The sequence below is a fragment of the Trichoderma evansii genome (genome assembly GCF_050947405.1).
Source record: "Trichoderma evansii strain SZMC 28006 chromosome Unknown GGI43scaffold_35, whole genome shotgun sequence".
Classification (NCBI taxonomy): domain Eukaryota; kingdom Fungi; phylum Ascomycota; class Sordariomycetes; order Hypocreales; family Hypocreaceae; genus Trichoderma; species Trichoderma evansii.
Window position 1 is genome coordinate 52,140 of NW_028145171.1, and position 21,648 is coordinate 73,787.

Sequence of the window (21,648 nt, forward strand, 5' to 3'; positions counted from 1 at the left end):
GGTTCAGAACACATCATTAAATAGTGCACTTTGAAGTTTAACAAAAGCTTCTATTTATTTCACGATTTATAATATGGCGTCGCCACTTCTTGCGGTGCTACTCGGTAGTCTTGCGCTATCGACTGGGACTCAAGCAGCACCTTCCGCTACTGTCTCTTACTCTCTTGATTCCCGCGCTGGTTTCGTTCACCCAGGTCTTCTTCACACCGAAGCAGACTTCACCCGTATCAAATCCAAGGTCAACGCAAAGACGAATCCGTGGTACGCAGGGTGGAACAACTTGGTGGCTCATGCCAATTCCGGCTACGTCCCCAGCCCCAAGCCCACTGTCTATCGCGGCACTGGTTCGCCTGAGAACTATGCCAGCTTGTATCGCGACGCAGCCTCTGCGTACGCCAACGCCATTTACTGGAAAGTCACAGGTGACACGGCTTACGCCACGGCTGCAGCGACGACGCTGGATGCTTGGAGCAGCACTCTCACCTTTATCGATGGTACCTCTGACAAATTCCTCGCTAGTGGCATCTATGGGTACCAGCTGGCCAACGCGGCTGAGATTCTGCGCGGCTACTCGAGCTGGGCCGGCCTTACCGCTATGAATACCATGCTCAAGAAGGTTTTCTATCCCATGAACCATGACTTTATAGTCAATCATAACGGTGCCAAGATCGATCACTATTGGGCGAACTGGGACCTGGCGAATCTTTGCACCATGTATGCTATAGGTGTTCTATCTGACAATGCCACTATGGCAAACGAAGCTGTTAATTATTTCAAGAGCGGTGCGGGTAATGGTGCTATCGAGAAAGCCATTTGGGTGACATATACCGAGTCTGGAAGCAGTAAAGTCTTGGGGCAAAACCAGGAGGCTGGGAGAGACCAGGGACATGCTATGCTAGATTTTGCGCTCCTAGGAGTGCTTGCTCAGCAAGCATACAGCCAGGGAACTGATTTATTTGGCTACCTTTCCAACAAAATCCTGGCTGGGTGAGTAATTTTGCCCCGACTTTTAGGCTAGCTTACATCATGAAGCAAAACTGACCAAGATCGATTTCTCAGGGCAGAATATGCTGCCAAGTACAACCTTGGCCTCGATGTTCCCTACACCACTTATGTCAACAGCGATGTGACGCAGACTACCATTAGCAATGCGAGCCGAGGTGATATCCGTCCAATTTGGGAATTGATTTATGGCCACTACGGCTCCCTCAAGGGCCTGAATGCATCTTGGTCGAAGCAGTATCGTGACCTAGTTGTGTCCGAAGGAGGAGGAGCCGAGGGAGGTGGAGGAGATTTTGGAACAACCAGTGGTGGATACGACCAGCTCGGATTCGGTACTCTTTTATACCGGCTGGAAGCTTGATATATTTTTGATCAATATTTGATAGTGCACTTGATACTGCCGAGCATATTGAAACAAACCTCCACGAGAGGGAACGCCTTATCCATTAAGCTGTATTAAGCAGCATCTAAATACAAACATATCTAGCTAGTTTAGCATATGTATATCAGGGGGTCAAATTGCAGTAACAAGGACCTTGTCTAAGAGGTTTACATTCGAGGACAACCTAGCGCATCATACCCATTATCTAGTCCACTCTGCTACTCTTTCTGTGCCTAAGGTGACCATCAGGACGACTTTTGCAAAACTGTCGACATTATTCGGCCCATCTTCTGTAAGCAACTTATCTAGTTCTGTGATTTTTGTCAGTCTCGCATCAGACTCTGAGTAAAGCTTGTCCCAAGCAGATGCTGACTGTGCCTCCCAAACACCCTGTCTTGGCGTAAACATCATCCCTCCTTGACATGACCCGTTGAACCCTTGCTGCATATATAGGTAGATGCCCTGGACGCCAGATGCAATGATCCAAGTACGCCTGATGCTCTCCGAAAGTATCCAAGAGTACCACAGGGCACTTTGAGCGTCAGCCATATCAGACTCTGTATTCACATCAGCAGAGACCAAGATAGAGCCTGAACATGACGTGCGACGGGCATCCTCAACCATTTCATTCATCCACCTATTTAGCAGCGCTATTCGCTTTTCTGCCAAATATCGCAATCGGATGTCTCCATCAAAAAGGCCAATTACCTGGTATATCAAGAGACTCTGAACCTTGGCTAGTTTTTCTAGTGCGTCAATGGCTGACCTGTTGTTGTGAAAAGGGGAGTGCGGTTGCGGAATATCGGTTTGGGTTACTAGATCCCAACATTTTTCTTCCAACAAGTGCATAACAATGCTGGTATTGCTTCTGGTCTTGTTGAGGTAGCACGTTAACGCTGAGTAGGCGTCTTGGGCACACTTTGGAAACCTTGTCCGATACAATTGCGCGTGTACGAATGGATTGCTGCCTTTTAGAACCCATTCCGAAAGCCATTCATTTAGAACGGAAATATAATGTTGCAAGTTTCTGTGGTTGAAGAGACCAACGTCGGGCTGGGGAGGGAGATGGAAAGCCCAGGTTTCGTAAGCGGTAAATGAACTACTTGCATGGTTCTCATCTACCAAATGAACAGTCCAATCGGCAAAATCTAGGGCAGAAGTTATTCCGAAAACACCACCAGGTGCTGCAGGGCAGGCATATTGCTGCTGCGAAGAGGCACTCGCGGAACTGCCTGAGATACCGTCGTCTGTTTCTGCGGCGGTATCCCAGCTAGTGATAGCATAAGAGCCGGGCTTGGCGGCTGGATAAATGCACTCGAGGTCAAGTCGTCCGCATCTCAAGCAACTAGGCGCCTGTTTTGTGCATTTCCGCTTGGCCTTTGCGCAGGCGTAGCAGGCGTTGCTCCGCACCCCCATCATTGGTGTTTGCGTCACCGGGGTCAGGAAAATGTCTCTCTAAGCACGGCGTAGACCATGCGTCAAAATCTGTTTCAAATCAATCCTTGTGTGATGAATGGACTATTCTAGTGCACTTGAGTCAAGGAGAGAGTACTATCGGAGGTAGAGAGGTAGTGCCAAGTTCCATAGAGTGGGATGGGCTTGATCTGTAATCCCGCAATCTATTTGCGGAGAATTTTAGTCGATTCATCAACTGCGGCGAACAATCTAGACCTATATTTGCGGGAGCTAATCGACTTGGGCTAGTTCCCGCCCAGCAATTCTGATGCCTCCGGCATTAAAGAGAGCCTCTACGATGCAACGCTAACCCAGTGAAAATCTATAATGGATTTTAGTGCAAGCCTTATGGATGGCCGCTGGGCTGATCGTTAACGTTGCTCAAGTATATTAATGCCAATGCTTCTTGATCGGTTACTCAAAATGCTAATCATCAACCTGCTTGTCATACTTGTCCCTTGTTCCCAATCTTTCGCCTCGCTATAAGCTTTGAGCACGACTAACTCGCTACCTAACTTACAAAATGGACAATATTGATGAATTGTTCGCGCAACTTCGCGAAGCTAGCGTCACCAAGACGATCCATCACCAGCTGTATCCTGCTATTTCTCCAAGCAGGCCTGAACTCAGCCAAGCCGGGAAAGTTGTCCTTATTCCTGGAGGCGGCACAGGCGTTGGCTACGGCATCGCGCGTAGCTTTGTACAAGCTTCTGCAGATACCGTCATCCTTATCGGTCGCCGTATCAACATCCTGGAGGAAGCTGCTGCTAAGCTGGAGGAAGAGGCAAAGAAGTCCACTACAAACACTAAGATTATTAAACAGGCTTGCGATGTGACTAATCTCAATGAAACGAGGGCATTCTGGGATTCTCTAACTGACAAGGGTGTAACTGTCGATGTCCTTATCGCAAATGTTGCGAAGGGTACGGAACCCAAGCCAATCTTTGAGCTCGGCTCAGACGAAGTCTGGTCCCAATTGGAAGTCAATGTCAAGTCCCATTTGTATTTCGCGGAGCAATTTTACTCTCAACCCACTGAGAAGAGGAAGGTAGGCCAAGAGATTTTCTTCGTTTTATATATTTCGTGTAGGAGTATGGCATCTTGTGCGTAGTGCTAATGGATTTTCTCTAGTATCTTATTAATGTTTCCTCCCAAGTAATCCACATGACAGCTCATGCCGCAGTTGCCCAACGCCCGGCATATACTTTGTCAAAGATGACTGGAACATTTCTTTTCCAAGTTATCGCCCAGAGCACGCCTGCTACAAAATTGCAAATTATTAGCTTCCATCCAGGACTCATATTCAACGATGCTTGGAAAGCAATGGGATTGGCGCCAGATTTCTTCGATAGTGGTCAGTCTCTCTTTCACATTTCTCAACATTCCTACTAGTCCATATTGCTTATAGTTACCCTCGTGTTATGTAGATGAAATTTGCGGTGGATTTGCGGTCTGGGCAGCTACCGAGCAGGCGCAGTTCCTTCATGGCAGATTTGTATGGTCGTCGTGGGATGTGAATGAATTGGCAATGGGTGAGATTCGCAAGCGGATTGATGAAGACCCTTACTTCCTGAGGAGTTCCATCGTTGGCATAAATGGGGGCTTTTAAATGTAAAGTTTGGTGCCTATCACGGGAACATATAGTGTGATGTCTAGCTCTTCAATACCTCTTGCAGAAGACAATCAGCAAAAGTGTCGCCATTAACCTGAAAAGTTTCCCAATTTAAGCCCGGGACTGAAGCGGTCGTTGGATCATTTATGGAGACATAATAGAGGTAAGACAAGACAATCGTTGCTAAAGCAATGAACTTATTTGTATTTTTTTCTTCTTTTATTTCCACTACGTGGTTAGAAGATGCGTACTGTAATTTAGCGGATAAATGCTATAATTTAGTTAGTAGAGGTAGTAGAGGTAGTAGAGGTAGTAGAGGTAGTAGAGGTAGTAGAGGTAGTAGAGGTAGTAGAGGTAGTAGAGGTAGTAGAGGTAGTAGATACAGTACATGTAGGTAGTTTAAAGTTCGCGACTCCAGCTATGGCTAGGGTGTTGGGCAACGAAACTGGGGCGTTAATTGACAGTTCTTATAATTTACCTAGTAAATACGCGCTCTAATTTAGTGCTTGAATATTCAATATAGGTACTGTAGTTGAGTGCTTCATGTTAGGATACTTTTGTCTTACACGCCCTGCTTTTTAGAGACTAAATACTGAGATATGGATACCGGATAAAGCATCCCTAGAAATAGGAGTGAGCGTCAGCCACATTAAATGGGATTAGATTTCTGTCGCATACAAGGATTCTATGACGCTGGTGATTCAGGCCAAGATAAAATGGATTAAGGGTTATATTAAGAATACAGCACTGTATTAGCCTATATCTGTCTTAGGTGAAACACTTAGCTGAAATGGAAATTTTATCCGAGACTAAAGGGATTGGGATTTACTCGGCTTTAATTGAGCATCCTTGGTGAAAGAAATATCTGTCTTAACACTAACAAAGAATTGGCCCAACAGGTCTTATATTCCGAGCCTATACGAGAAAATGGCAAAGTGCACAAAAGAAATGCCAAATATACGAGATAGCCTCGGATTGCCAGGTTGATCAGTGTAAGACTACATGTATCTGGAATATTGATCCGGGGGCTGCCCCACACCACTAGCTACACCAATGGGTGGTGGACAGAGATTACTCGCATACAAAGATTGCCTGCTCCGTATCACAACATACCTAGTATCTAATCCAGCAACGAACGAACTGGCCAACCACAAAAAAAAAGAGTTATAAGAATTCAGGCTCAATGTGATTGCTACTTGACATATTTCAGCCTTGCATGGATATACGTGTAATATATGCAGCTCTATCAAGAGAATCAACGGAGCCATGTACAAGGTACCTTTTCCGAGAATCGGGGCATGTTACGTGGCGCTGGTTCGTATTTGATACGCGTAATCAACAGGCTAACGCGTATTTTACATTCGGATCGTAAATACCCTCGGGTTTTCTTGAAGAATCTAGATCTGCTATCTGGCTAGACTTGACTAGCTGGATACTACGGTCAAAGGTTCCACCTTAGCTGGTAAACTTTAGCGAGGCTGCGACTTACTACCTCAGGGTCCCTTTTCCTTTAGACAGTTATAAATACCATATTGCGCTTCGAATTCTCTTATTAAACAACCAGCTTTTATTATTCGGCTTATTTGACTGAAGTTTTGCAGCAAGACTACAGTTACAGTGTACACAAAAAATACGTGCAACACCTGAGTTTCGTCTTCTTTAATCTTGCTTTCTTGTCTTTGCGACAAGTTCTTCAAAACCCTTTAGAGCTAAAATGCCGATCCTTGAAACACACAATGGCTATCCGCTGTGGCATTACATACCCAACCGACCAGCAGCCGTTGTCTTCACCATCCTCTTCGTGATTACGACAAGTTGCCAAACCTTTTTGATGTTCAGACATCGTTTGTGGTTCTGTATCCCTTTTATCATAGGTGGCATATGTGAGTTAGCCTTCTCATTACACGCCAAACACTACCAGTTCTCACATAGATCTCTGCAGTTGAAATTATCGGATATATTGGACGCATTATAGCATATGATGAAACGGGAGAGCTCATTCCGTACATTCTACAATCGATCTTCCTGCTTCTTGCGCCTATTCTTTTCGCTGCGTCCTTGTACATGACCCTTAGCCGCATTATTATAGCTGTTTCTGGCGCACAATACTCACTAATGTCACCCCGATGGCTCACCCGCATATTCGTCACAGCCGATATTCTCAGCTTCATGATTCAAGGCGGTGGTGCGGGTATCCTCGTACAGGGTGGCTCTAATAGCAAGGCACAGACTGGCCAGAATATTATCGTTGGCGGTCTCGTTTTCCAGCTCGTGGCGTTTGCTGTCTTCTGCTTGAATGCCCTGCTATTTCACCTCCGTTTTCGCAAGCACGGCAACATCGAAAGTTTCCGTGATATCCCCTGGCAGAGCATTCTGGTGATGCTCTACATGACCTCTGGTTTCATTATGATCCGGAATACTTTTCGTGCCATCCAGTACGCCATGGGCCAGGATGGCTATCTACTCACTCACGAATGGACTGTATATGTTATGGATGGCATGCTCATGTTTTTTACCATGATCGGCTTTGCCTGGAAGTACCCTAGCCATTTGGGCGAGTCTAAAAACCGCCGACTTGGAGATGACACCAGTCCAGGAGGAGATAAGTTATAAATAAGATTCTTTGCCATATAGTTCGAAGTTTTATAAAGTCTTGCCTAATTATTTCTCCGGCGTGGTAAGAAACATTTCTTACATTTCCTGTAGCCCTGTTATTCGGATTAGCAGAATAAGTTACAACATAGAGATCCTTTATGGATGGTAGACGCAATTTAATAGATATATAATTAAGCTATGAGTGTTTGGCTTTATAGTAATGGAGACTACGCAAAAGTCTGCTCGATAGCATATTAGAGCTCTGACAAGTGATAGATTGGAGGTTCTACAGAGTTCCACACAGCAATGGTGTATTAGGCTCATCGCTTTAACAATATTTTACATCAACGAAAAGTTGAATAGCAATTCAAGGATTTATAAATAAAGTTCAGCATTTTGTTCAATGTTTTATTACACAGGAGATCGAGGCTTATTTCATCGAGATGTTAGTCGTCGGGGAAATCGGCGAGTCCGCTAGAAGTAAAATGTGAGAGATCCATGGTCCCTACGCGGCCCATATTTGGTGAATATACAGTGTATTTCCAATAAAATGGTAGAAATCAATAACATAAAATTTATATCTCTTTTGTATTGTCTATCTTATCCACTCGTTGGCAATGCTCGAACATCTTACCACGTTTCAGAGATCTACCTGAATCAAGACTGAGGAAATTTTGGCGCAATGGCTGAGATTTGTTGCTACTTTCTCCTTTCGAAAACCCAATTATTTCTGGCGGTATCGATAAAGCAAGTGATTAAGGATTCCCTGCATTCGCGATGGTATTGGTGTCTATCTGAGCTACCAAATCTCCAAGCTGGCCTTGGTAGTTTCTAGCGTATTAACATTATGCTGCGCAAGAAATGCATTTGCTTGCCTGTGTAATGTCACTGCCCATCGCCTATCTTGATGTCTAAATTCAAGGTTATCGGCTTTAGCTAATATAACTATGCTGTGCATTTGCACCCCAAAGTCACCACCAAGATAATAAATTCGAACAGATGCAGGCTAATAATTATTCGAGTCAGTTTGACACTACTACCACATCTGTGGGGCATTTTGAGCATTCTCGTTACTAGCGAAGCTGAGGAGCTGACCCGATACGAGACGTCTCCGGGTAACCCGAGCAACCCGAGCTCGTTTCGGTACTAAACGACTGTTGCGAACGCAATGCTGCGCCACTACCAACCCGAAGCTTAGACCGACCTATAATGATACGCATGAGGCGGGCCTCATCTTAATACCATTTCCAGGACATATTGGGTCGACTCTCACATATGGGACCAGGTGAAACGAGCCATCTTGCGTGTTCCCATGTCTTTATGGCCAATGATCCATCATAGAGAAAAGGGCTAGGTCATAGAGAAAAGGGCTAAGATGTTGGGAGAGAGCCTCAAACAGCTCAATATTTCTTTTAAAAGACTACTATGCCGCAAGAATTTGATATGATATTATAAGTCAATAAAGCCTCCCTCGCTCTTTATTTTTATCTTCTTGTCAGGCTAAATTTTTATCATCTCTGCATTCACTCTTTAAATTTTTTTCTTCTCTGTTTCATTTTCTGGAAGTGGAAGGGAAGACGTTTACAGTTTAGGTTCTTGTTAAATCGTGTTGCTTGTATCCTCCGAAAGGCATATCGACAGGCGGATCTGATCATGTCATCACCAGCATCGAGTGACTCCAGCTCTTCTGGCGGCTTTTCTTTGTACCATTACTATCCAAACAAGGGAGCTGCAGGCGCCTTCGTCGCTCTCTTCACCATATCTGCTCTCACACACCTATACAAGCTATTACGATATAGGGTGTGGTACTTCGTCCCTTTTATCGTTGGATTGATATGTACGTCTTCCTTTGGATTGCTCAGAAACCCTGTGCATGGCTGACTGTGTTTGTAGTTGAGGCGGTGGGCTACTTGGGAAGGAATATTTCTGCGGGACAGTCGCCCAATTGGACGACGGGCCCGTATATCCTTCAGAGTCTGACGTTGCTTCTTGGGCCGACACTGCTTGCTGCATCCATCTATATGACGCTCGGCCGCCTGATTCGTTTGTTGCATGCTGGCATGTACTCGCTCATCAGGACGAGGTGGCTAACAAAGGTCTTCCTTTTTGGTGATATATTCTCTTTCTTTATTCAGTCTGCAGGTATGTGAAACGCGTCAAAAGTAACGGAGTGGTGCCGCTGCAATTGGACAAAGCGCAGAGGACTGAATATCATACGCATTTAGGAGGCGGCATGCTCGCTAAAGCTGAAACGAAGTCCGCGATAGACTTGGGAGAGAACATCATCACAGGAGGTCTCATATTCCAAGTCATTTTCTTCGGCTTTTTCATGATCGTTACCTGCGTCTTCCACCGGCGTATCGTGCGCGCACCCACACCGACTTCGCTCACTATTGCTATTCCATGGCAGCGTTTCCTCTACGTTCTGTACGCCGCCAGCATCATCATCATGGTCCGATCCGTATTCCGTGTCGCCGAATTTGCCAGCGGGTTTTCTGGTCCTCTGCAATCGAGCGAGGCTTATATATACATTTTCGATGCGACCCTCATGTTTATTACTTCTGGCCTCTTCATCTTCTGGCATCCAGGTAGCATAGTGGTGCCTGAGAGCAAGGGAAGCATCCCCTTGTCAGATAATGTTAGCTACAGCTACAGAGAAACCTACCCGTGAACCCTGGATTGAAGTCGAGAAGAAGGGAGAACAACTAGGGATTGAACGGCTGCTCTGAAATATTCAGAGCACTTATATATTATAGTCTAAATAGAGTCCTGTAACGTTGTGTCCTATTCATATCTCACTAATGGCAGACGAATACAACTATAGGTTCGGCATCTGTGGCAACTTTTGCTTAACGAATGTAGTCAAGGCCCCGGCTAACTGCTTCTGTTTGCGCTTCTCAAGCACATTTGAGTTATAGCTCTTTAACTGATCCTAAGCCTGGCAAGGGTAACTTTTTGAAAACGATGAACGTATGTAGTAATAGAGGAAAAGAAACACAAATATATTATAACTTTGTCTGAAGTAGTGTCAATCTTAAATAGATGCACAGTACTACACTGCCTAGACATGTTTAAGGTAAGAGTAGATCGTGATGTTAGGGTTAAAATTAGGAGATGCTGGATCAAATCCTTGGTCTCCACCCTATCTCTTCGATTGGCCAGCGAATCCACAGCCTGTGCTCCTCGTCCAAAAGATCCCAAATCTCTTGTAAAAGATGGGTCGACCACCCATACATCCACCAACAGCCACTGAGGAGCTTAATCAAAACGCAAAAATGAGCAAAAATGACTAGTGCTAGCGAGTCTCGCTGCACCAGGAGCTCAATGAAGCTATGATCCATCCTATATAGCCACGCATAGACGGTCGATGTCAAAACAACAGGTGCCACGGGCAAAGCCCCCCCGCCCATCACGTCGTGTGGTGACATTGAGTTACAGCCCTGGCTTGGCGACGAGTTGCTCGAGGCGCCAAGGACAGAACAAAAGCACATCTCAAGGTTTTCAATACTCTCCTGGTACATGGCAGCGGCCTGGGTGTCTGAGGTGGCTTGCATGATGGTCCGCCGTAGGTACATTAGCTGTGTATGTTCGACACTCGAAAGCCAAGCTGCGGACGTACGGTAGTTCCCGCTTCCATATTCCATGCGGCTGTGGCCGAGCCGGAACATGGGGCTGAATGGCCCCTGGCGTAGTTCTGTCCGCCAAGTCTCGGATATGCTTCGTATCCCTTGCATGAGAAAAACCCACTCAGCTACGCCGGAGCTACTAACGAGGAAGAAGTCACCAGGCTGGCGGGGGGAAGCCCAGGCGTAGATGAAAGTCAAGGTTGCGGCGATGTAGATGGCGGAGCAATTCTCGGCCGTGACATGCGAGAGCACGGAAGAGATCTCGCGGAGCGCAGCGCCGTGCTCGGACCGAGCAATATTCAAGTAGAACTCCCGCTTATCGCTGGCGAAGAGGGACATATGCAACGCTGATAGAGCAAAAATGCTGCGCATCACGAAGTCATGACTAAATCCAACCTTGGGAACGTTGATGCGCCAGAGGTTTTTGAGCACCGGGTCTCCGGAGAGCGTCTGGCTGGTCAGTGTGGTGAAGTTGTGTAAAAGCTCCAGGTGGATCGCTTCAAGAATCGGAATCCGGCAGGACGTCCCTTCGCCGAAGTCGTCCGAGATCAGGGCATTATCAGGGGCCGGTATCTGGGTCTGGTTCAGCGGCGATCTTGACGCGGCATTGGTGTTCCGAGGAGGAGTTGCTATCGATCGCGGAAAGTCACACTCGACGCCATGTCTTGCACAGTTGGCGCAGCAAGGCTTTCTTTCATCACACTAATTTTGTCGATGTTTGGACTTAGCGAGATTCTTATTCGGAAAATTGATTTATTGATTGAACGGATTGATCGAAATGCACAGCAAAAGGGTGGGGTCTCACTTTAATTTTTCGCCTCTTGCAGATACCGCATCCAGCCCGACTTTTCCGATGCCGCTTACGGGTACGAGGTTCTAGCAGATCTGGAGCGGTGAGGGATTCTTCATGGGCCATATCAATATTCAGCAACTTGTTTTCCAATTAGGCCCGTATCGATCAAATAAGGGAAGTTGAGTGACTTTTGCGCAAAGAGAGATTAGCCAATCGGATCCTGACTTGTAGAAACGAGAACCGCGAAATCGTTCGGGAAAGAAAAATCAACTGTATACGAGATTTCTCGGTTACGCTAGGCTAATAAATAGCTAGGAAGGTAGGTGTTAGTGGGCTGGCCCATGTCGGATTCCCTTACAAAACTTTAAGGGGCTTTTTACTCCGCTCCACCGCATACTCTTTGGCGGCCATTAGACTGATTCTAGTAAATAGTGGCCAGGGTTCATAGCCTACTTCGTAACTCTGTGAGGGAATCCGGAAGTAGTACCCGCCAGAACTCATAGATCTATACACGACAGATAAGCTTCCGTGGCTTAGTACCCCCGGTATTCTCAGATGACGAATCTGTTGACGTATCATTACTGATATTGTGTCGCTATGAAGAATAGTCTCACGTAATGACGTATTAGGTCATGTCTCATAGTTTTGCATAATCGCCGGTGATTTCCACTGTTCAGGCAAGTTCAAGGAAGGACCTATGTTTATTCGGCAAAGTACAATACGCCAAATATCTATATTGTAATTGGATTGGACCTCGGACGCTTAAATAATTTGTCAATAGTAGGAAGATGTCAGTGTTGTGCTATGCTAGCTAATAAAAACTCTATTACTGACAGCTAAATCTTCGAGGTGAGGTACAGGTTAGTTGTTAGGTAGTCTGGAATACATTAGTATGTTCCCGGAGTGTTAATTGGTTAACTGAGCGGCATATTGTCATGTATAAAGTGATTTTCTGAATACAGGGTCGTATCACATTAAGCAACTGGCAGAATATATGTTGCTTATGAGAGTAGCATTTATTCACTGAGCTTTGTCTAAACCCTTTCTAAAGTATATTATTAAAGCAAATGAAACGAAGAGCTTAAGTGGTGTTAAGTTGTGAAGTTATATCTATATATAAAGTAGGTAGCGTAAGTTAGAGATTATTTATCTTTTATACCAGGGCTAATTTGAGTTAACGCCTACTCTCCACGAGAGATCGTACACACCTAAGACGCAATGTTAAGAGAAAGTAAGGGGAGGAAAAATAACGTTCGGCAGATCTATGTTTGAGGTAACGTCAAAAGCTGCAATTCATTAAAATTGAAAATCCGACGTTTGGCGCGCTGTTAGTCGAGGCTAAAGTAACGCCAGGAATGGCCATGCAATCGATACGGCGTGCATATTGAGACATGCTTTATTGAATCGCATAAGTATGTCCGAACGCTACGACTATTCCCCACAAGTGACTCGGTTTTCGGGGACATGTTCTCACTAAGGCATTGCATATCATATTGCAATGCTTACTAATATTCTCCTTCTTTCTCGTTTTCTCATTTCTATTTTAAGTTTATCTTCTCGTGCATGTGATTCTCTACTAAATCTGCCAATTACGTTCCAAGACGTGGCTACTTACGATTTGATACCGACTTGGACATTGATGTTATCAGCTCAATTGAAGAAATTGGTCCCAATCTTGCTTCTGGAACCACTCTTTCACCGACCCTAGTGCTACCGGAACACCTAAATCTTCCGGCGTCACGATATTCTGATCGACTTTCGCACCATCATACCCAAATTCAACGCACCAACCCATCAAATCAGCTAGACCTTTTGTGATGTCAGAATCATCTGATCCGGAACTTGAAACGTGGCCAATAAATTCGATGCCTTTTTCCAGGGTTTCTGCAAAAAGCTCGGCAAGTTGCCGCGGACTGAGAAGCTCGCGGACACCAATCAGCTTTTTGCCCGGTGCAGCTCGAAGCAGAGCATATACAAGAGCGCCAGTATCACCAACAGCGGAGAACCACGGAAGAGGAGTGCTGGCCAGGGGCTCTGCGATTGCAAGCGTGAGAGAGCCTTTGCTCTTGTCCTGATATCTTGTTAGCAAGAAACTGACCTAAACTGAAGATACGCTAAGGAAATTATCATTGAGTTGTCGGGAAAGCTTACCAATTTTGGTCGAAAGAGAGCGCCTAAAGGTCCAAAATAGTTTTCAAGGTAAAAGGGGGCGTAAAATACGCTTGTTTTTGCCCATAGTTTCGGATGCGTTTGTCTACCATATTCCTCGGCTATTCCTTTCGAATCAAATTGGAAGACATGCGTATACTTACCACTGCTTAATTTTTTCGTGTCTGGTAAGCTGGAAAATATGAATCTTTCGAGGCCATCAAGGTTAGCTGCGGCGTCAATAATGTTCTTGTTTTGTTGAGTCTCATATTCTCTGATAAAATGTCCAATGCTCTGACCAGCTGCAGCAGCCTTCTGGTGCTGCAAAGGATCAGCCATAGGGTTCCAGTAATCGGTGACGCTGTAGATGGCGGATGCTCCTTTGAAGGCAGCCTCTAGAGATGTAGGATCGTCGAAATTACCAACGACCATCTCTACCCCTTGTGCGATCAATGCAGCGGCTTTGGCCGATGATAGGTCCCTAGTAACGCCACGAAGTGCGTAGGGAGAGGGTGATAATGATAGAAAATGGGCAAGCACAGACCCGCCTTGAGTACCAGTGGCACCGAGAACAACTAGAATGGGTTTTGCTAGAGACATGGTCGTATGTTGTAACGAAATGTAGTAGGTAGCAACATAAAATGCGAGATTGTGACAATATCGGCACATTATATACCTTCACAGTTCCTCAATCTAGCTAACAAATTCTTCTAATTCCGCATCCCGCGTTGTACCCCTTGATCAATCACAAATGCTTGCGTACTACATGGTACAGCGGCGCGAAGTTCCAAACTGCGTTTAGTTCCCCTTGGTTCGATTCATTTGCCTTCCGTTATGACCAATTGCAAGCACGGTTAGAAAAATATCCCCAGAAAAATCTGGACTTGTCATGTCGAGGTCTTGTGCAAATTCATGCAAAGAGCTTAGCCGCTCCCCAACCTCTTTGCCGAGCTTAACTCCTGCAGCAGCAATCCATGCCTGGGGCGATTCGGCCAACCACAGACCCGGCCTTCTATCAATTGGGAGTGACTCAAAGAAAAGACAGTTTGAGCAAAACCCGCGCTTTAAACTAAGGAAAAATAAAGCTACGGCATGTGAAATGATTATGGTTCGTCGAACGCTTTCACCAAAGAGCCATGTTTGCCACGGAGACAAAGCGGCAGGTAGCTTGGGTTGCGCGTATGTCAACAAGGTCTGAGTCCAGACACACAATATATCAATAGCCTTTTCGGCATTTACTCGTTCCACTGGATCTGAGCTAAATAGGGATACTGTCATGTGAATCAGGAGAGCTTGAACTGCTGTGAGAGCTTCTAGTATTGGTACTGCTTCAATGTCGACTTTAAGCAGGCGTTTGAAACCCAGGTGGTTGACTCCTCCAAATTGGTTCTCAACCAACATTCCGTAATGATTGTAGTTGCCTTGCATATGTAACCCTGGATGGATGAACATGGCCGGCTTGCGCTTCCACAAAAGATCGTGGACTGATTGAGCGACTAAATGCATGGTATCCAATATAATTGACTCTTCAGGGTTGCAAATTCCTGGGATACTGGAAGGGCAGGATGCAAAAGTTTTCATGACGCAGTAACCAGATTCGATATCATTGAATGTACTAGGGGCGGCTTTATGATTTTTCTCACTATCGACTGCCGATGCGCTGAGAGGCTCGAGATCGTATACGCATCGAAGTCCCTTCATGGAGCAGCGTTCACACTGTGGGATCTGGATGGTGCACTTGCGTTTAGAGGATGTGCAGTTGCGACATGCTTTCCGAATAGTTGCCATCTTAAAGTCGAGTCATAGAATGTACGACTTTGAAAGGTAAAAGCTTCATGGCAGGAGGCTGAGACACTTTGGTAAAGTCTTTTTGAGCTGAGGAAGGGTCTTTTTCAGGAATACGCTCCGCTAGACCAATTGAGTTTAGATCCCGCAGGTGTAGTAGTTGTAATGCGGAGAGCAAACCGCCGACGTTGGAGCGGTGTGGGTCTTTTGTTAATAATTTATACCTACCGTGCGGAGTAAATCATTGCTAAATAAGCAACAGATTTGCCTATTGTATCAGTGAATTTATCTAGAATAAGTAACTTTATCTAGAATAAGTAATTGTACAAGCAGGAGCGGAGCCGGAGCATTTGGACTTCTTCCGCTACCCATGTTTTAGGCCAGTGTCCAAAGTATAGTTTTAGAATCTCGGGCCAATTACAATCCGCCCCCTTATTAACTTCAATTATTAATTCATGCAACTCTAAGTATGGCAGGAAAATTGATATAAAATACTTGATGTGCTCTTTTAGCCATGCATTTTGTATTGGGACCCTTTGGCTAGCAGCATTTAGCGTTGAGAATGACACCGTCAACTCAACCCCGCAAGTCAGTACTTATTACAGGCTGCTCTGCCGGTGGCCTAGGTGCAGCCCTCGTGCTGGCCTTTCAGAAACAAGGATATCTTGTATTTGCAACAGCTCGATCCCCTACAAAGATCCCGGCCACTCTGAGAGATCTTCCAAATGTCTATGCCCTTTCGCTGGACGTGACATCTGATGAATCTGTCCATGCCGCCGCCGAGTCTGTCAAGGTAATACTCAGAGGGAAGGGACTCGATGTGCTGTTCAATAACGGCGGGATAGGTTACAGTTCAGGTCTACTGGATCTAGATCTAGAACAGGCAAAGCAGCTCTATGAGGTCAATTTTTGGGGAGTCATCCGTACGACACAGGCATTTGCGGAGCTTGTGATCGAGGCAAAAGGGGCCATCGTCAACCAAGGCTCAATTTCTGGTGAGAGCTATGAACCGTTCAATTGTAGGTCCAGCTCTCTAGTTCTTAAAACAAAATAATTGTGAACTAAAGCTTGGATGACTAGCAATCTATGGAAGCTCCAAGACGGCGTTAGCCATTGCAGGCGAGGCATGGAGGCTTGAGCTGCAGCCACTGGGCGTGCGGGTAATCACAGTGCAAACAGGTGTTGTTGAGTCGGGATTTTTTGAGGGCCTGCAGGGCTTTAAGCTTCCAGAAACCTCGTACTATCGACCCATCGAGGACCAGTTGCGGCGGAGAGCTGAAGGAGAGGCTGGATATAAGGCAATGAGGGCAGACCTATACGCTGAGCAAGTGGTAAGAGATGTGGTCAGTGGAAAGAATGGGAAGATTTGGCGGGGAACTATGGCAGCTCCCGTCAAATATTTAATGTGGTGGCTTCCGACATGGTTGGCTGTAAGTGGCTCAAACATCTCGAACTGTGCTGCACGACTCGCGAGGCACTTTAAGAGCCCAGCTACTTTGACATCGCTAACAGTTAACGTTTTTATAGGATTATCTTCTGACGGGATTGATTCCAGGATTTGCAGAGTTTTACAAGAATAAAAAGCAGGCATAGGTTGGAATGATACTTCTCGCTCTTCCCTTGGATAGCCTAGATATTTAAGGAATTGGGGGGTATAACATTGCGTGCGTATAATAACTGCATCTCACAGTCGGGCTCGGTGTGAGAGCCTCCATCCATGCGTGCTCATCCGCTGGTTCAAGGCTGTCCTCTAGTAAAGAACTGATGGAGACGAATATGGAACCGTGTGCACTTTGGACAGCGCGGCTCCAGATCCGGGCAGATACTTGCCTGTATGTAGCAGATTTACGAGAACATCCATACTCATACAAGCCGTCCTTTGTGTTCCTCAGCTTCCCAATCGTCGCTGGAGCGCAAGGATACGAGAGCTGACGCCGGTTTCATTATGAAAAGATAAACCTCTGTAAATATATCTTTAAAACAATTTTTTTTAAAAAAGTTAATTATTAGCTATGATTAAAACATCTTTGGCTAATTAATCTAGTATATGGTTTGTAATATCATGTTGAATTGAATGCAATTTCTATTTAATTATTACTTTACATTTCATATTAAGCCTATATATTTGCTACTCTTATTAGACATAGTAATATAATAGTAGCGAAAATTTGTTTTAAAAATATTCAAATAACTAAGCTATCTAATGGATATGTATAGTTACTAGCGTCTAGAAAATAGCGATCCATCTCAGTATGGAATTCTCCATGTAATCTATTAATAAATAAATTGAGAATTGAATTATAAAGATTTTGAATGGTGCGTTCTTTGTCACGCCAGTGATGGCGGACAAAGACACCACGGCATTTATCGTTGCCAATATATGGTGCACCATTACCTTGGTCACAAGGGATGGCACGTAACTCATCTGGCCCAGTGTAATCGTAACGTATATAATATCCAAAGGCTGCTTGCTCATGCGCCCATTCCTTTAGCCAATGATCGCATTTCTGGTAACGATCGCTGGTTGGGCAGCTTTCCCAGGCATCAAACATCTCTAGTGTGCGATTGCTCTGCTGTGCAATGACAAAACCTGTGTTCCAAAGTAATCGGCCCTTATCATCTTCGTTGAACTTCTCATTTGGATCCTCCGCCATGGCGACAAGAGTATCAGGCTTTATATTCCACAGACTCATCAACCATTCAATTGGAAGGTGATGGTGAACAAATTCGGCATCTGCATCGAGGAAGACCACAATATTATGAGACTTTAGAGCTTCTTTTATGATAGGAACTTTAACCCAGGTGCCATATCGGTCATTGTAATTGGGGGCTCGAACAAGTCGGTAGTCATATCCATGGATCAATGCTGCAAAGGATTCCGTTAACTCTAATCAAAAAATGAAGGAAATAGACGGTGGCAATATCCTACCATAGAGGTAATGGTTTATAAAACCAGCAGTCCTGCCAGTTATCATAGAAAGATCTGGTTTCTCACTATTCAGAATCTCTCCAGTGTTTGCATTAGGCCGGCTATCGATGTCGAGAATAATGAGCTTCTTGGAAAGTGGTTTCGTCCACCGATGGGCATCGCTCGGAATCTTGTATTCTTCGCCATTGTCGGCGACAAACGAGTCTGCGAGTAAGTTGTGCAAGTATGGTCTCCATAAATGTTTTGCTATGTTGGATATATCTGTCGGACCAGCAGGCATTCTGTCCCCAAAGCTCGTTCTAAAAGAAAGAATATGATGAATTAGATATGCTCTTATTGAAAGACTGCTTCTTGTTAGAAGCTAGTAAAAGGATTGAAAAAAAAAACTAACAGTGGTGATAAAGCCACTTCAGCCATATAGAATCCGGATAAATAAAGACCAATTCCGTATACGACTAAGAAACTCACTACTGCCAGAGGTAATTTGAAATGTCGCCATCTATACTGCCATCTGTTTAGCTCTGGAAAGCTGAACCAAGTTACTCCTCGAATAACTTGTCCTTGCATTAGAGCTGCGGTCCATCCGGCTCGCATGGTGAAAACTTGTTGCCTCTTATCACTTTATGAACGACCAGATATATTCTCGCCTCAGAACTATCCAAAGATACCTAAGAGACATTATATACAAGTAAATTGATATTCTTCAAACAAAAAATTACAAAGAAAATACGAGATACCACTAAACATTTGGATGGGTGGGTCAAGTTGAAGGCAATCGAGAACATCGAAGAAGACGATGCAGGGCCTTTTTTTTTTCCTTTTTTTTTTGGCGCCCCTCTCATTGAGAACCAATGCATACCTGTGATAGTGAGAACTTCTGCCTCCATGTATCAACTACATCCATGAATAAGCCTGCGCCCCTTTTGCATGCGTAATTCAGAACGTAATCTATATAGTCTTTGCTCTCCCCCACTCGATCCATCGATAATAGCACTCGGCTGCATGCAGCAATAAGCTGATAAAATTGTAAACTGGTAGGCTATAATCATAGCTGTTGGGCCTGAAGTGGGAAGGACCGTATAAGATATGTTGTGGAGCATCGAAAATCTCGTATTGATCCGCTTGGTACGCAGTGCTAGAAGGCAACAACTTCGCGATGGGACCCATGCACATGCCAGGATCACGACTAGCGTTGCTGTTATGCTTAATAGACCGCGAACTAACCTATCAAAAAAAGCTTCGCCACAACCAACATTATTATCAAACCAATGAGAACCCATGCGATGACCACAAGGAGAACTGCGTCGTGTTCAATTAGTGTTGACTGGGATTATATGGCGCATGCGTCAAGAATCATAGATAGTCAAGTAAAATTTTAAGTCTCAAGTATGTGTTATCCATATTTTTACAATTTCTCTGTCCTAATTTTATGTAAATCTCCTCTTTTAGGATAAAGCCTCCATATAGGGAGGCAAAAAGAAAGCTACTGTAGATGTCCTCTTAATTTGCAGCTCTGGTTAGTCAAGCTTGTTTAAAGTTGAGAATTAATTGTTTTATATTTTCTTAACAATAAAATATTGCATAATATTGCAGCACTACAATACGCCTTTTTATACTCAATGTGAAAGGGGAAAGCTGCGGCAACTGGCGGTTGGCAAAAGTCTGTCTTATAACTCATTACCAAAAGCTTTGAAGTGAGATCAACACAATCCTTCTAGCTACGTTATTCACAATAGCTGCAGCCATCTAGTTGGTCTCGTTAGTCATGGGAGAGATTACAAACTTACTGGCATAGCCGACTTAGTGGCCTAGTTCCGCGCTACATATGAAGATGTGGAAACATCAATAAGACGAAGATGTGTAGTTGTTTCTGATGTGTATGGAATACTGAAAGAGAAGAATGGGATCCTATAGATAGAACAGAATGAAGGCAGAGTCCCAATCAATTCGCCGATGAGAAGACAACTCTCACGATGGATGAACTACCTTTCATCTCTGATATTGTCACTAAACTTAACGATATTAACGCGTCAACTACCTATATTAGCGAGGAAGAGTAAACGTTCATTAATAATAGAATATGGAACAGATATATAGCTAATAGTCAAGAAGAAATCCATAATAAGCTAATATTATGAAGTATCAATCAAATTACAACTTTAATCGAGAATGCATTGCTTTTACCGCTGAGTTTGGCCAGCACGTGTCGCTGTTTGAAGCGACTTTAGCAGTCCAAGATAGCCAACATCTAGACCGCAAACTACATTGACCGCGCGTATGGCCCCTTTAGTGTTCACGCCTTTTCTTTGCATCCTGGTGGCGTTTCCACTGGGCTGATGGCCTACATACCAGCTGAGATGATTGACTCATTCAAGAAGGATGATAATATTACTAAGAAAATGATGAACCCTCCCCAGGGAGCAGCTACTGTTGTCTGGGCAGCTGTTGGTAAAGTCTGGGAGGGCAAGAGCGGGAAGTATCTGTCAAATTGCGGCATTGCAAATGAAGCTAAAGGCGATGGGTTTTTGGAAGCGGGTGCAGCTCCGCATGTATATAGCGCCGAAGAGGAGGATAAGCTTTGGGAGTTAAGTGCTAAATTGGTCGATGTTGATGAAGATAGTCAATAAGAACGAGATGTTGACCTTAGATCTGGTCATGATTGTCGATTAGCAGCTGTAGGGATGAACTGGTGTTAGCCAAAGGGCCAAAGGCTGCCACTACACACAGACAGCCAACTATAATAGAAGAGACCATTTCTTTACATCTAAAAGAGATTGTCTTGATGGCCCTGGAAGAGACGATGACAAAATTACTAATGGTACTGAAATGCCTGGTGTTTATAGAGGAAAACCTTCCGAAACATGGTGATGAGATGCCAGATCACGTATGTTAAGTCTTTGGAATTTTGGTATTAAAAGTCCAGGCCACGTCTCAGGTTCCTTCTCAACGGATTAAAGGGAATCACGCTTTTCGTTAATACTTTTCTCTAATTTTCTTTGTGTTCTAGAAGAGCCTTGCGCGTTCTGAGGTACCCTTCCAGATGCCACAGAGAAGGCCCAATCACGCGAAGGGCCGACAGATATGGTTCTTGTTATGGTTTTAGTTTTAAATGAAATACACAAATTCAAGATGACCATGTATAATAATATTGATTGTCAGGCATTCAAAGTGGTAATTCTATGTCAAGATCAACTACCTCAAAGAATAAACCAGACAGTTATGGAAGAAAGTCCGGATATTTAGTGGGATATAAGTGCTGGAAATGGGCATAAAGCTACCGAAGCTATTGTTACATACTCAAGGAAAGGATAGCAAAGATTC

At 44.6% G+C, this 21,648-nt stretch overlaps 10 protein-coding genes across 10 annotated transcripts; 5 read left to right on the forward strand and 5 right to left on the reverse strand.

Annotated features, from left to right (window-relative positions):
- Window positions 1-73: 73 nt before the first annotated feature.
- GGI43DRAFT_431783 (chondroitin AC/alginate lyase) lies at window positions 74-1,363 on the forward strand (the record flags this gene model as incomplete). The annotated part of the gene is made up of 3 exons (XM_083209457.1): window positions 74-104; window positions 138-987; window positions 1,060-1,363. The coding sequence occupies 3 exons, from the start codon at window positions 74-76 to the stop codon at window positions 1,361-1,363; spliced, it is 1,185 nt and encodes a 394-aa protein (XP_083055459.1).
- A 64-nt stretch (window positions 1,364-1,427) lies between these two features.
- Window positions 1,428-3,189, reverse strand: GGI43DRAFT_275939 (Zn(II)2Cys6 transcription factor domain-containing protein). Its single transcript, XM_083201154.1, has one exon. The coding sequence runs from the start codon at window positions 2,801-2,803 to the stop codon at window positions 1,586-1,588; it is 1,218 nt and encodes a 405-aa protein (XP_083055460.1). The 5' UTR covers window positions 2,804-3,189; the 3' UTR covers window positions 1,428-1,585.
- An 8-nt stretch (window positions 3,190-3,197) lies between these two features.
- On the forward strand, window positions 3,198-4,536 carry GGI43DRAFT_418310 (uncharacterized protein). The gene is made up of 3 exons (XM_083207529.1): window positions 3,198-3,887; window positions 3,971-4,193; window positions 4,267-4,536. Exons 1-3 carry the CDS (start codon window positions 3,363-3,365, stop codon window positions 4,446-4,448), a joined length of 930 nt encoding a protein of 309 aa, XP_083055461.1. The 5' UTR covers window positions 3,198-3,362; the 3' UTR covers window positions 4,449-4,536.
- A 1,629-nt stretch (window positions 4,537-6,165) lies between these two features.
- GGI43DRAFT_388633 (RTA1 domain-containing protein) lies at window positions 6,166-7,064 on the forward strand (the record flags this gene model as incomplete). Its single annotated transcript, XM_083204094.1, has 2 exons — window positions 6,166-6,334; window positions 6,394-7,064. 2 exons carry the CDS (start codon window positions 6,166-6,168, stop codon window positions 7,062-7,064), a joined length of 840 nt encoding a protein of 279 aa, XP_083055462.1.
- A 1,635-nt stretch (window positions 7,065-8,699) lies between these two features.
- GGI43DRAFT_431792 (RTA1 domain-containing protein) lies at window positions 8,700-9,717 on the forward strand (the record flags this gene model as incomplete). The annotated part of the gene is made up of 3 exons (XM_083209458.1): window positions 8,700-8,883; window positions 8,940-9,188; window positions 9,272-9,717. The coding sequence occupies 3 exons, from the start codon at window positions 8,700-8,702 to the stop codon at window positions 9,715-9,717; spliced, it is 879 nt and encodes a 292-aa protein (XP_083055463.1).
- Window positions 9,718-10,024: 307 nt separating this feature from the next.
- On the reverse strand, window positions 10,025-11,631 carry GGI43DRAFT_418314 (Zn(II)2Cys6 transcription factor domain-containing protein). Its single transcript, XM_083207530.1, has 2 exons — window positions 11,478-11,631; window positions 10,025-11,374 (listed from the first exon to the last, which is right to left on the reverse strand). The coding sequence occupies exons 1-2, from the start codon at window positions 11,586-11,588 to the stop codon at window positions 10,169-10,171; spliced, it is 1,317 nt and encodes a 438-aa protein (XP_083055464.1). The 5' UTR covers window positions 11,589-11,631; the 3' UTR covers window positions 10,025-10,168.
- Window positions 11,632-13,042: 1,411 nt separating this feature from the next.
- GGI43DRAFT_275964 (NmrA/HSCARG family protein) lies at window positions 13,043-14,392 on the reverse strand. The gene is made up of 2 exons (XM_083201155.1): window positions 13,617-14,392; window positions 13,043-13,536 (listed from the first exon to the last, which is right to left on the reverse strand). Exons 1-2 carry the CDS (start codon window positions 14,280-14,282, stop codon window positions 13,111-13,113), a joined length of 1,092 nt encoding a protein of 363 aa, XP_083055465.1. The 5' UTR covers window positions 14,283-14,392; the 3' UTR covers window positions 13,043-13,110.
- On the reverse strand, window positions 13,838-15,614 carry GGI43DRAFT_418319 (uncharacterized protein). Its single transcript, XM_083207531.1, has one exon. The coding sequence runs from the start codon at window positions 15,399-15,401 to the stop codon at window positions 14,412-14,414; it is 990 nt and encodes a 329-aa protein (XP_083055466.1). The 5' UTR covers window positions 15,402-15,614; the 3' UTR covers window positions 13,838-14,411.
- A 106-nt stretch (window positions 15,615-15,720) lies between these two features.
- On the forward strand, window positions 15,721-17,339 carry GGI43DRAFT_418322 (uncharacterized protein). Its single transcript, XM_083207532.1, has 3 exons — window positions 15,721-16,417; window positions 16,479-16,828; window positions 16,926-17,339. Exons 1-3 carry the CDS (start codon window positions 15,961-15,963, stop codon window positions 16,989-16,991), a joined length of 873 nt encoding a protein of 290 aa, XP_083055467.1. The 5' UTR covers window positions 15,721-15,960; the 3' UTR covers window positions 16,992-17,339.
- A 242-nt stretch (window positions 17,340-17,581) lies between these two features.
- Window positions 17,582-18,826, reverse strand: GGI43DRAFT_431799 (uncharacterized protein; the record flags this gene model as incomplete). The annotated part of the gene is made up of 3 exons (XM_083209459.1): window positions 17,582-18,264; window positions 18,328-18,573; window positions 18,796-18,826. 3 exons carry the CDS (start codon window positions 18,824-18,826, stop codon window positions 17,582-17,584), a joined length of 960 nt encoding a protein of 319 aa, XP_083055468.1.
- Between the last annotated feature and the right edge of the window lie 2,822 nt (window positions 18,827-21,648).

What these genes read in the sequence shown, in the direction of transcription:
- GGI43DRAFT_275964 (XM_083201155.1), bottom strand. Translation starts at nt 14,282, where the DNA reads ATGTGCCGATATTGTCACAATCTCGCATTTTATGTTGCTACCTACTAC. An exon ending in CTCTCTTTCGACCAAAATTG is followed by an intron (nt 13,537 to 13,616) that starts GTAAGCTTTCCC and finishes ACAAGATATCAG; the next exon opens with GACAAGAGCAAAGGCTCTCT.
- GGI43DRAFT_418310 (XM_083207529.1), top strand. Translation starts at nt 3,363, where the DNA reads ATGGACAATATTGATGAATTGTTCGCGCAACTTCGCGAAGCTAGCGTC. An exon ending in AACCCACTGAGAAGAGGAAG is followed by an intron (nt 3,888 to 3,970) that starts GTAGGCCAAGAG and finishes GATTTTCTCTAG; the next exon opens with TATCTTATTAATGTTTCCTC. An exon ending in GCCAGATTTCTTCGATAGTG is followed by an intron (nt 4,194 to 4,266) that starts GTCAGTCTCTCT and finishes CGTGTTATGTAG; the next exon opens with ATGAAATTTGCGGTGGATTT.
- GGI43DRAFT_418314 (XM_083207530.1), bottom strand. Translation starts at nt 11,588, where the DNA reads ATGGCCCATGAAGAATCCCTCACCGCTCCAGATCTGCTAGAACCTCGT. An exon ending in GCAAGAGGCGAAAAATTAAA is followed by an intron (nt 11,375 to 11,477) that starts GTGAGACCCCAC and finishes CGACAAAATTAG; the next exon opens with TGTGATGAAAGAAAGCCTTG.
- GGI43DRAFT_275939 (XM_083201154.1), bottom strand. Translation starts at nt 2,803, where the DNA reads ATGATGGGGGTGCGGAGCAACGCCTGCTACGCCTGCGCAAAGGCCAAG.
- GGI43DRAFT_418322 (XM_083207532.1), top strand. Translation starts at nt 15,961, where the DNA reads ATGACACCGTCAACTCAACCCCGCAAGTCAGTACTTATTACAGGCTGC. An exon ending in GAGCTATGAACCGTTCAATT is followed by an intron (nt 16,418 to 16,478) that starts GTAGGTCCAGCT and finishes TTGGATGACTAG; the next exon opens with CAATCTATGGAAGCTCCAAG. An exon ending in GGCTTCCGACATGGTTGGCT is followed by an intron (nt 16,829 to 16,925) that starts GTAAGTGGCTCA and finishes ACGTTTTTATAG; the next exon opens with GATTATCTTCTGACGGGATT.
- GGI43DRAFT_418319 (XM_083207531.1), bottom strand. Translation starts at nt 15,401, where the DNA reads ATGGCAACTATTCGGAAAGCATGTCGCAACTGCACATCCTCTAAACGC.